This window comes from Leiobunum rupestre, chromosome 4, assembly GCF_980474605.1.
Source record: "Leiobunum rupestre chromosome 4, qqLeiRupe1.1.hap1, whole genome shotgun sequence".
Classification (NCBI taxonomy): Eukaryota; Metazoa; Arthropoda; class Arachnida; order Opiliones; family Sclerosomatidae; genus Leiobunum; species Leiobunum rupestre.
In genome coordinates this window covers 44,088,908-44,102,082 of record NC_143387.1, presented here as the reverse complement: position 1 = coordinate 44,102,082, position 13,175 = coordinate 44,088,908, and the positions used below count along the sequence as shown (strand labels likewise).

The 13,175-nt window shown below is 36.6% G+C and overlaps 1 protein-coding gene across 1 annotated transcript in view; it reads left to right on the top strand.

Annotated features, from left to right (window-relative positions):
- The window catches only part of Dhc36C (Dynein heavy chain at 36C), a 29,894-nt gene extending 20,612 nt beyond the window's left edge, over positions 1-9,282 (top strand). Inside the window, exons 50-64 of the mRNA XM_090172278.1 lie at positions 46-371; positions 456-588; positions 656-934; positions 1,077-1,325; positions 1,393-1,662; positions 1,726-1,878; positions 1,948-2,157; positions 2,221-2,382; positions 2,924-3,112; positions 3,177-3,314; positions 3,383-3,613; positions 3,688-3,840; positions 3,908-4,085; positions 4,216-4,319; positions 8,887-9,282. Coding sequence (XP_090028404.1) covers positions 46-371; positions 456-588; positions 656-934; positions 1,077-1,325; positions 1,393-1,662; positions 1,726-1,878; positions 1,948-2,157; positions 2,221-2,382; positions 2,924-3,112; positions 3,177-3,314; positions 3,383-3,613; positions 3,688-3,840; positions 3,908-4,085; positions 4,216-4,319; positions 8,887-9,093 — 2,982 coding nt within the window. The 3' untranslated portion in view covers positions 9,094-9,282. The remainder of the gene's footprint in view (positions 1-45; positions 372-455; positions 589-655; positions 935-1,076; positions 1,326-1,392; positions 1,663-1,725; positions 1,879-1,947; positions 2,158-2,220; positions 2,383-2,923; positions 3,113-3,176; positions 3,315-3,382; positions 3,614-3,687; positions 3,841-3,907; positions 4,086-4,215; positions 4,320-8,886) is intronic.
- The last annotated feature ends 3,893 nt before the right edge of the window (positions 9,283-13,175 follow it).

The window sequence follows — 13,175 nt, the reverse complement described above, 5'->3', positions numbered from 1 at the left end:
CAAAGGTTAACTGCTTGCATTTAATACCAGGGTATGTATTCGCAGGTGCTATTAGAAAATATTGGAGAAGAAATTGACCAAGTTTTAGAGCCTCTTCTATCGAAGCAAACATTCCGACAAGGAGGAGCGATTTGTATTAAGCTCGGCGATTCTTCCATCGAATATTCGGCCAGTTTCCGGTTTTATATAACGACCAAGCTTCGCAATCCGCATTATCTTCCAGAAATCACGGTTAAAGTAACCCTCGTTAATTTTATGATTACGTCCGAAGGTCTTCAAGACCAACTGTTAGGTATTGTGGTAGCGAAGGAGAAACCGGAACTTGAAGAAGAAAGAACCGCCTTGGTTGTGCAAGGTGCCGAAAATAACAGGTAAAGAAAATGTTTACTCTGAAATCTCTATCGATCGTATATTAACCGTATAACGTTTTCTTCTACGCCTTTCAAAATTCATAGACAATTGAAAGAAATCGAAGACAGAATTCTAGAAGTTCTTTCCACCTCGAAAGGTAACATTCTTGAAGACGAAACTGCTATTAAAGTATTGTCATCATCCAAGACATTAGCTAACGACATTCAAGAAAAACAGGTAAGGACTATATGGTTCGATCACGCCCTGATAGGTGAGCAGTAACTGAAATAAACGTCTTATTTAGTTGAGCAGCAGAGACATGGAAAAGCTTCTAAGCGAAACGAGAGAGGGCTATAAAGGCATCGCAGTTCATTCTTCTATTCTCTTCAACACTATAAGCGATTTAGCCGCCATTGACCCGATGTATCAATATTCGTTGCCGTGGTTCATCAAACTATTCAACGCTTCCATAGAGAGTTCCGAGAAAACAGAAATCCTGTCGCAAAGATTGGAAATTCTAAAAGACCATTTCACTTATTCCCTATATCTGAACGTTTGCCGGAGTCTTTTCGAAAAAGATAAGGTTAACGAAACGATTATTAATTACCATAATATCAAATACTGAATTTGTATTCCTTTACAAATAGCGCTTGAAATATTCACAATGTCGGTAAAAAACCCAAATATATATATATATATATATATATTTTAATTTTCTTCTATAGATTTTATTTTCGATCCTTCTCTGCGTCAATATTCTGATTTCTCGCAATGAAGTAAATGAAGAAGACTGGCAGTTCCTGCTAACGGGAGGAATAAGTTTGGACAACCCGCGAAAAAACCCGGCTTCTCATTGGTTACCAACTCCAGCTTGGGATCTAATTTGCAGATTAGATAACTTAAGCGCGTTTTCCGGGCTGCGACAAGATATTGAGGAAAACCCTGATAAATGGAAAAACATCTACGATAGCATGGTACTATCAGCCTTTTTTGTGTTAAATGATATCAATAAGTCTAAATATTATGACATAACACGGCCAGATTCCACATGAGGAACGCTTTCCTGGTCAATGGCAGGAAACGTTAGATCAATTTCAAAAGTTGGTAATACTACGATGTATTCGTCCCGATAAAGTCATTCCCGGGGTGCGCATATTTGTCAAAGATAATCTTGGCGACCGGTTCGTGGAACCACCCACGTTCGATTTGGCTTCCGCTTTCGAGGACAGTCACTGTTGCGCGCCACTAATATTCATTTTGTCTCCCGGTGCAGACCCAACGTCGTCGCTATTTAAATTGGCCGACGAAAAGGTAAAAAAAGATATCTTTGACGTTGATGCCCAATATTTTTCAATACGAATACCTAATCCAAAGGGTTTTGGAGGGAACCGTCTTCAAACGCTGTCGTTGGGACAAGGGCAAGGGCCACGAGCTTTGTCGCTAGTCACGGACGCCCGACGAAACGGAACTTGGGTCTTACTTCAAAATTGTCATTTGGCCAAATCGTGGATGGATGCTTTGGAAAAAGTTGTTTTTAAAATAGTATAAGCTTAACGTGTTCGTGTGTTTTATTAACCTCTTGTTGTAACAATAAAGGTCTGTGAAGAATTAAGCGAGGATAACACCCACCCTGAATTCCGACTTTGGTTAACGTCGTATCCTTGCAATTACTTCCCTGTTTCCGTATTGCAAAACGGAGTGAAAATGACCAACGAACCTCCAACTGGCTTAAAAGCAAATATACTAAAATCCTACTTATCCGACCCCGTCTGCGAGCCTACGTTCTTCGACAGCTCGAAACAACCGGTTACTCGATCATTTTCTCGCTTTCCATTAATCGATAATATTCATATTGACCTTTCATTTTAGATTCACTTCAAACGACTTCTATTCGGACTCTGCTTTTTTCACGCGGTAATTCAAGAACGAAGAAAGTACGGCGCTTTAGGCTGGAACATATCTTACGGATTCAACGACACTGACTTGCAGATAAGTATTCAACAACTATCAATACTTCTGAATGATTACGAGGTAGGGTTTCTATTACCTGAAGCATAAGTAACATAATACTGATAATAAGTATGACACTTCCTATTGCTTAAATGCTAATATTCTAACCGAACCTTTTTGCGGCACTGATACTCTCTTCAAGCTGTAACTTGGACTCACGACTTACCGTTTTGGATGACTACTTTTTGATAAAAATTTAAGCCTAATATCGGAGAGCACGTTCTGGAGTCACGAGGGGCTTTGGCTTTGTTTTGAAGCCCGCGTGAGAATCATGGGTGATAAAAAAACATGAGCTCGTGGCGCCGAGAAAAAAGTTTTTAATTTTTATCATTTTAGCCTAATATTCCACCTATCTATCGGAAACCAGATATTTCGGCTTAGCGGAAGTCTCGCATATTTTAGACACTAGAGGGCTCTGGGCTGAGAAAACATCTTGATTACGCAGTAACTATGAAAATCAGTTTGGTTGTAAATCTCGTTAATTGTCATAGTTATTGTTATTATGTTACTTATGCCTGAAGTAATCTTTCCGGAGATTTCGTATAACGTGCTATTTTAATAGCAAAATGTTCCGTTCGACGCTTTGATTTACCTGACGGGCGAATGTAACTACGGAGGTCGTGTGACGGACGACTGGGACCGAAGAACTCTAATGACCCTTCTGCAACAGTTTTACTCGTCCGATGTTATCAAAAAAGACAAACATCGATTCGATAGTTCGGGAACGTATTATTTACCCACAACAGACAGCGTACGTTGAATACATTAAGAATAAAGAAATACAATTACACGCTAACGGTATAATACTCGAACAGTACCAAGTTTTCCTCGAATACATCCAAGGACTCCCAATGGTAACTAGTCCCGAGGTTTACGGATTGCATTCCAACGCTGACATTTCCAAAGAACAATCGGAAACTAAACAACTGCTGGATGGAATTCTTTCAACACAAGTATAGCTATTTTTACAATACTTAAATAATGTTGAGCAAATAAAAGTTATAAGGTGTTTTTACCATAGGGACGTTTGATGAGCACCGCGGACCAAGACAAAGAAACTTTGGTTCTTGACGTTTCCCGCGACATTTTGACTAGATTACCCGAAAATTTCGATTTAGTTAAAGCCCAGCAAAAATATCCTGTGTCCTACAAACAGAGTACAAATACGGTACTTGTCCAGGAAATGGGAAGGTATAACACGCTACTAACTACTATAAGGACATCCCTTCAAGAATTGGAAAAAGCTTTGAAAGTAATGAAACTCGTTCGAAGTCTAGTTTAAATAATTTTATCATTAAAATATGATTTCCTTTTTTCAATGGGAAGGGGCTCGTCGTTGTCTCGCAAGAAGTGGAACAAATCATGGCTAGCATTCTACAAAGCCGAATACCAGCACTGTGGATGTCTAAGTCGTACCCTTCCAAAAAACCTTTAGGTGCTTATATTTCCGATTTGTGCGAAAGACTGAAGTTCTTGCGGGTGAATTTGACCACAATTACCTTATTTGTTCGTTCGTAATGGACTCATTTTATTCCAAACTAAAAAGGACTGGTTCGATCACGGCCAGCCGACGGTGTTCTGGATATCGGGGTTCTTCTTCACGCAAGGGATTCTTACAGGGGTGTTGCAAAACTATGCGAGAAAATACACGATTCCAATTGATTTGCTGGAATTTGATTTCGAGGTGCTAGAAGATAAAGAGTACGATTCACCACCAACGGATGGTAAGTGCCCAAGATTTTTGCCAAATTTGAATGACTCGAGAATGATAAATGTATCAAAAGGCTTAAGGCTATGTTGGAACATTTTTATCACACGCTATAGAAATTAAATATTGCGATTGTTTATTTTTAGGTATTTTCATACGGGGATTGTACTTGGAAGGGGCCAGATGGGATAAAGATAAATACCAATTAGCAGAATCGCTACCAAAAGCTCTTTATGACAAACTACCAGTGGTAAGCATTAATATTTTACTAAAAGTATTTTGCCTTAAACATTCAATTCTTGAAAATACCTCTATCTCGGTTAATTATGGGTGCTTAAAACAAAAGCAATTCTTAATTTCACTCGTGAAATTCGAGATAGTACTCACTCGGAAAAAATGTACACCTAATGAGGTTCTTGAAATTATTTTAGATAAAAGGGGGCGCTGCACAACATTAGGGGACCGAATCTGCCTTGGGTTTGTATAAGCCGCACGAGACATCGCGCGCCGATAGGGGCGAAGCCTTAGGGGGGCAGGGAGGAGCCACCCCCACCAACTTTTTTTTCAAGAGTTGGCAAACTAGGCATTTCAATCTTAAAGTTGCCAAACTTAGAATTTCTATATTTCGAAGTAACAGGATATTTTTATTTAAAGAAACTTCAATTCGTTAAAATATGTTTAAAACGATCTTATATCTATAACTATAAGTCTTAAAGTTTGTCCTTTTATTTATTTATTTGTTTATGTATTTATTTATTTATTTATTTGTATGTCATGTTTCTAAAAACTCGAGAACGGTAAGCTTTGAAATTTTAACTCAATGTTCAGGGCCTGATTTCCAACTAAAATGCGCCTATTTCCAAATACCTGACAAGGTTATTAGCTAATTCAATTTTACTCACAATTCAAATTTATTTTACCTCTGCTTCCCTTATCTCATCCTTTGAGTTCCTTGCGCCCGTCCCGACCTTTAAACTTTTTTAACGGGCTAGTGTGAAATTCGTAGAAGGGGAGTTAGTGTGAAAGAAAGGGATGCGTGTTACGTGTGTTACGTTTTTGCTACGCGTGTTGCGTTTTTGCTACAGCGTTTACCTTTCTTACGTACAAATCAGATCTAATTCATTAAAAGTAAGACCCCGGGCGAAGCCGGGTATTAAAGCTAGTATATACTTAAAGTCTTAAAGTTTGTCCTTTTATTTATTTATTTGTATGTCATGTTCCTAAAAACTCGAGAACGGTAAGCTTTGAAATTTTAACTCAATGTTCAGGGCCTAATTTCCAACTAAACGCGCCTAATTCCAAATACCTGACATGGTTATTAATCTAATTCAATTTTATTTTTATTTTACTCGACTTTGGACTTTCGCCTCTTTGCTTCCCTTATCTATAGTTCCGGCTGGTCGCGGCTTTCAATTTTTTTCTCGACTTCCACCCCTTTGCTTCCCTTATCTATTATTCAGGATGGTTTCGACTTGCACCTCTTTACTTCCTTTATCTATTTTCGGATCAATTTTTTTTTGAAGTCGCGTGGTCGCGTCGTTATTTGTTTTAAAACGTCGCCTGGTTTGTTTTCCTCTCTTGAGTTCCTTGCGCCCGTCCCGACCTTTAAACTTTTTTAACGGGTTAGTGTGAAATTCGTAGGAGGGGAGTTAGTGTGAAAGAAAGGGACTTCGTAGAAGGGGAGGTTTAGTTGGGATTTTTAAGTAGTTCAGGACTTTTTGCTACGCGTGTTGCGTTTTTGTTTACCTTTCTTACGTAAAAATCAGATCTAATTCGTTAAAACTAAGACCCCGGGCGAAGACGGGTATTAAAGTTAATATAATATAAATTTTTGTCGTTCGTTCAGATGCATTGGTCCCAAAATCCCAATATATATTTAGCCTTTTTCCCACTCTATCCTTACTAAATTCCCAGCCCTGTTTTTTATTTAATTTCCATAGACAAAGTAGTGCCATCGTTGAAACTGTTTTTGGTCGTATCTACGATCTCTAAGCTTATTTGAAAGTAGTCGCACGAGCCTAATGTTATCCTAGGTGGAGGGCTAGTATTTTTACTACAATACGGGACATGACGACGGAATAGAAATCACGAATTATAGTCCTATGAGCTTTTTATTATAATTGTCTTAGCCGTGTCTAAACACTTTTCATTTCTTCGTGTACCCCGGTTTAGCGCAAAAATACCTCGAGAACAGTGTTTCCACATTGCGGGAATAAATCCCGTTTTCGGGGAAAACTGACTAAGAGAGCTGCAAAATATTCGAAAGCGGGAAAAAGGGAAAAAAGCGGGGAAAATCACTCAGAACGGGAAATTTAGCGGGAAAAGTTAACGATGCTTATTTCCTGACCTTTTCTGAACTCGCTAGATTCACTGAATCACTGCGCAAGGTTGTTAACTGCGTACTCGAATCAGCTCTTGTTCTAGTTAGAATCGGCCTTGTCGTTACCCCAAGGATCCTATCCTTGGTTACCCGTATCCTTGCCGTTACGCACTTCCGGGCCATATCACTTATTCATTTTGAAGTCCAGACTCGGAGAGCGCCTGAAATCAGAGTATAATAGAAAGCAGCGGCACGAGTAACTTTTACGATTTACATTATATGATAAGAGCGATGACTAAATTATAACAAAATTTTACACTACTTAGAAATGGACGAAGAGTCAGAAGAATATTCCACTAGTGAGGAGGAAGCTGCCAATCGAATAAAATCCCAGAAATTGGAAAAAATAATAATTTCTGCAGCGCACGCGATGTTAACATAAGTGCCGTCGTGTCGGTTAGAATTTAGCGGGGAAAATTGCGAGAAAAACGGTTTTCGAAAACGGGAAAAATTAATTTATCCGCTCCAAAAATAGGGAAAAATAAAGTCGCCCGTGTGGAAACACTGCTCGAGAATGCTCTATCCGTCGGAAGTTCGTAACTACTCGCCAAACCGAGCCGCCAAACACTCTTAAAACTGGGTTTATACCAAATATTTCCCGTAATCCATTAGATTTTTTTTATTTTTAGTGAAATTATTAAATCAAAGCCATTTATTATGAATGTAATGAGTTGGCAAAATTGATCTCCCCCCCACACAGGGCCGGATTAACCAATAGGCCGATTAGGCCTGGGCCTAGGGCACCAAGCCTACAAGGGGCACCAAGAGGGTTCGAAAAAAATAAAAGTACAAAACTTTAATCATTTGCTTTTCACAAAATATTTCCCGGAGTTATTTTAGTAAATGCGTCCACCCCTATGAACCAAAAACGTTTGATTGTCACATTCTCTGACGGACTGCCGTCTAGCCCCTGACGGCTCACGACATACTAAATCTGGCAGCAAAATTAATTTTCCTTCCATTTCTCAATTATAAATTGAGGAAGCGCCTAGCTCACTTCGCTATTGAAAGGGGGGCACCAAAATTAACTTGGGCCTAGGGCCCCATAAAGTCTTAATCCGGCCCTGCCCCCACAAACATAAGTGCTTCGCTACGAACCTGTTCGCCGATTTTTGTTATTTATTACACGCGCACTCTCGAGGCCGCGAAGTAGCATATAAAACTGAAGGCTGATTTATTAACCCCCTTATGTTGTGCAGCGCCCCTTTTATCTAAAATTATTTCAAGAACCTCATTACTAATTTTCGGTGATTTCTCTCAATATTTCTTTGTTACTACTTGATTTCCACTGATTCTTATACTTTTAAGTTATTTCACGTCTTTGCTCACAATTTGTAAGTCACTCGATGACTTAGTCATAAGGTGGTGCCTCGGGTTTTAACCTAGCTGATTATTATTATTATTTATAAATGTTTGTTACTCTAAAACTTTAATTTTAAAAAATCGGAGTTTTATAATTGTTTATCGAAATACCACTTTCCTGACAATTTTTGGGGAAACCACGTAGTCAATTTTAATCTACTTTATAGACTTTGTTTTAGAGTTGTTAATTTTCCGGAAAAATTAAATAAAATTTTCCCGCCAAATGGGAAAAATAAAAATAAATTAAACATATAATACTTTTTGAGAGTTTTTATTCTAGCATAGTCTATAGGTTTAGTTTTACTTTCAGATTCGACAAAGGAGACGAAAGGGGCGCGTAATTTAAAATTGCGAACAATATTAAAACCTTTTTTTCCGAAAAAATATGGAAAATTTTCCAAAAAAAGTCTCGGTAATATTCCGGAAATTTTCCCTTCACTCTGTCCATCATAGTGAAGTTGTTGATTTTTATAAATTCCTCCCCGATTCCTATATCTATCATTAAGGCACTTACTCGAGTACGAAAGAGCAAAGGTTGGTTAAATTTTAAATAAATAAATAAATATAAGTGCAAAACCCACTCCTTTAGCGGCTAACCTTTTTAACAAACCACGGTTTAAAGTGAAATAACATTGTGTAAATATTACATTTGTAATATTTTTATTATTTAAATAACATTTTCTACATAAAAAATTTAAATCTACTCGTTACTCGCTAGTGAATTAGAAAATACCCAACCGAAAGAAAGAAATGATATTTCATTTGCTGTAACTTGGTACAATACCTATTAACAAACAACATTGGCACAGTAACCCAAAGGTCGCGGGTTCGATTCCTGCCCGAGGTATGTGATTGTTCACTCTTTGGTATGGAAAGTGGTTTCCTTGATAAACAAAATTATTATTATATTGAAATTATTCTTAGGCCAAAATAAGTATTAATTTCAAATAACCATGTAATCGGTGTTGTCGGTCAGAGTTTATTCAAAATGGCGAGTCCCAACTTTTTGTGCACGAAACAAAATCTATTTATTTATCTTGAAAAAATCGTATTTGAGATCTACTTTTCTTTTTAGGTTTTATTGAAGCCCATTAAAAGAGACGAAATTCGACAATATTCCTACTACGAATGCCCAGTTTATAAGACCAGTGAACGCAAAGGAACACTGTCAACTACGGGACACTCAACGAATTACGTCATGGCCATCAGCCTTCCCACCGACCTTCCCGAATCGCACTGGATTTGCAGAGGAGTAGCTCTGCTCTGCCAACTAGACAATTAGAAGCGTGACGAGAAAATTTGAATCTCCGTGTATATATCGTCGTTAAGGTCGTTTCAATACGACCGTCCTTGATTAGAAATTCAGTACGACAGTATTTTGGAGGATTTGGATTTGCTGTTGTTCCGTTATTGTTAAATAAATGTATATGATGTACAATAGATTCGAAATAATAAAATAGCATTCGTTGTAACGAACAAGGTCGTTATTGAAAATTTCATATTTTCATCTTGATGATTTTACACGATTCTCTAATTTTTTTAAGAAGAGATTATGCTCTCAGGAATATCATAAACACGGCTATTTGTCATTTCTTAAAATTATAATACAACTGCCGAACTTCTACGTAGAATTTTTTGATAATGGAACTGAATTATTTAAAATGGGGAAAGCTAGGTTCGCTTACTGAAAGCGATATTTATATCGCTGCCGTCATAGATTTACGGAGAAGCCAATTAAAATAAACATCTTACGAGATGCGTTCGCACTTGACGGATACTTTGATTAGCTAAAAGCGATAAACGACAACATCGAGCGGAAAATTATTTCCTATTTAAACTGCTTGAAAAGTTTAAAAAAACGTATCAACGAACATAAAAAAAGATCTTGAGTATGAGAGCGGGAAATACCTCTATTGGGCATTTACAGTAATATAAAACCATGTAATTAATTTTGAAGGAATCGAATAGATCTTAAAAGAAATTGATTTGAAAAACTTCAACGGTTCATTGTATACATTGGCGCGCGCTGGTTCGGACTTGGGACAATCTTATTGACTAAGACAAATGCAGATAAATATAGCTAAGCCCACGTGATTAGATTTTAGGATCAGAATAAATAATTACACGTACGACGAAAAAATGCGTGTTATCATCGAGATTCACGCGTTTTTAATTTAAAAACCCTTCCTTTTGACGGTTTTCATTTTTAAGCTAATTATTCTTTTAGCGTCTATTAACCACTGTTAATAATTTTTTACATCTGAATATCTTTGTGGATAAAAAATAAAACTAAATAAACAACAAACGTAAATGTATATAAAGTAATGTATTCTTCCTTTTTGTATTGATTCCCAGATGATGGCCTAAACTATAGTACAACTAATTTTTATAGTTTTAATATTGTGCACAATAAAAATCCGTTGTTATATATTTTTAAACTGTTGCGTTAAAACTAGCTATAAAACTAATGTTTTGATTATTACAAACATAATAGCATTTTACAGTAACTCTTGAGTATACTAACTTCGAAGTGGTTAAATTGTAGTGTATTTCTATAAGTATTTATCACAATAAGTTACGATATGTGTTTCCGGAATGATAACTGATGTACCATTGAGTGAAACTACCGTCCCATGGGTCATTTAATTAGGTTTAAATTAATAAAACTTTCAACGTATCAATGTCATACTGTCCGAAATTAGACGATCAATAATTGCGATGTGGATACGTTAAATTATTTCAAACTAATGTCGACTTGTGTGGAACAGATTTCTACTAGACGCGCCGACCTAAATTTTAAGAAACGGTTTGGTAATATTTCCACATGATATTATTAGAGCGACGAACACTGGCCAATAATATGTAGCTATAGGCTTCACCGTTTTTAAGATTTTGATTCCGATGAACGCGCATTCTTTTTAATCTAAAATAATCCTCGTTGTAAATTAACTTCCAAAGATTGTGAAATATAACCCATTTTTTTTTTAAAGGAACCATAAAAACTTGACGTCCTTGCGACATAAAAAAAAGTCCAGTCTCATTCTGCCCCTTCCCCCGCCTGTCGCATTTCGAAGTTGTGTCGTCTTCGGAATTATTAAAGACTAGAACGGCCATAACGGTACCAGGTACTTCGAGAAAATAAAATTATTCAAAGATGGCTATCTTCGAAATTTTCAACCTTGATTTTGGAGTTATTACTTTATACGATTTACAGCCGTATTTCTGTTGGGTCAGTCGGCTAAAAAAGGTTAAGCCCTGCGCTAACGATTTAAAAAAATAGATTCATTAAACCTTATTCGAAGCCACGATTTTAATCTCTTATTATGTAAAACAGGCTACTTGAATATTCTTGACAAACAGAGATACGTTGTTAAGCGAGAGAAGTATCATTCCTTCAATTCCCACCCTGCAGCCTTCTAGCGGAAGTCGACATCTTCACTTAATTTGATATCAGCACGAAACAAATTAACCCGAGGCAAATCAAGCAATTTCGAAATATACCAATATATAAGTAGCCGCCACTAACAAGGAGACTACCCGAGGTGGTTATCTCCGATTTAGTTCAAACTCGGGTGGTAAGTAGACCTTCATGTAACTTGAAAATCCCTAAAAGGGTGGACAAGAATGGGCTTTCGTTTTGCCATGGCAACCAAAAATGTTTTTCACAACTTAAAAACTGATTTTCTCTATGAAAATTAACATGGGAAAATCGAAGTTTTTAAGGGTCCCCCCTAACAATATTCTTCAAAAAATTAAAAAAGGTTCGTCAATTAGATACATAATTCAGATCATGGCTAAATCTGGTACATTTGGACCAATATACGTCAATTTTTGTAAATATGAGTAAATATACATATATTCAAGAATGTATTGAAGTTACTACATTCTTGATATATTGGGTAAATACGAGTAATCAGTTTTTAAGTTGTGAAAAACATTTTTGTTTGCCATGGCAAAGCTAAAGCCCATTCTTGTCAACCCTTTTAGGGATTTTCAAGTTACATGAAGGTCTACTTACCACCCGAGTTTGAACTAAATCGGAGATAACCACCTCGGGTAGTCTCCTTGTAAGTACGCCCATTTGCTTCAAAAAACTGACTTATAGACGAAAATCCTCGGAAAAATTATCTTTCTGAGCTTAGAAAATCCACTACTTTCTTAGCTACAGACAAAACAATATTATATTTTCTTAGCTACAGGCAGAAAAATACTCTACTTTATTAGCTACAGACAAAACAATATTCTAGTTTCTTGGCTACAGACAGAAAAATATTCTAGTTTCTTCGCTACAGACAAAACAATATTATATTTTCTTAGCTACAGGCAGAATAATTATCTACTTTGTTAGCTACAAACAAAAATTATCTGCTTTAATAGCTACAGACATCAGTTGTGAATTAAGGTTCGAATCTTGGGGAGTCAGGGTGACACCCTGCACTCATAAAACTTATTTCTTGGCAAAGTTGTGACTCTTGAAGAGAAAAGGAGGGGTATTTTATGTCTAAATTTTATGATGTCAGAGGTTATCAATCTCTGTATATCTCTTCCATAGAAGTTAGTAGTGTCCTTCGGAAGATTTTGACTACCGAATGTTTTAGGGGTGTTACCGAACCATTACTCCACAAAACCGACGGGTGTTTTCCCTAACTGCAGACATAGGGTTCAGTTTCCAAGTTACAAATCTCGATTTCTTTGTAAAAAAAACAATGGTTTCTATTCAACAGTTACATCGATGAATAAATAATTTGTAACTTCGCTCTATACGAATATTTTGGCCAACCTATACTAACATGTCATAGAGACATCCATCGTGACAACCTATAGTAGCTGATCTAACAAAGAGGTTAAGCAGCTGACGTTATGAATAAGAATGTTATTTAACGCTCGCATAAAAAATAATAAAAACTCAGTGTAATTCCGAACCGTTTACTTAATATCTCTATTTTAGGGTGTTCAAACTTGTTAGTTTGAACGGACACGTTATTATACACACTAAGAATGAAAAATCTGTTATTTGCGAGACTCTTTCTGTTATTTTATGAAGCTGCTTTTAATAATAATAAACCAATAGCAGGGAATTTAATTTTAAACTAGAAGTTAGATTATACCAACAGACACTTTAATAAAAATCTTCGAGAAAGTCAAATATAGAGATTATGCTACATCGACTGGACATACAACCGGTTTGTGTATGGTTTCTGTTTATATCTCCAAAGCCGAGCTTTTCCCGTTCAATTCTTGTCAAATAGCATAAACTATTTTCCCTTTTGAAACATATTTATCCCACTAGTTGGTAAAATTTTCAAAAGATAAAATAAATAATACGCCACTCCACATCTTGTTTTAAGTAACCACCTAACTCGT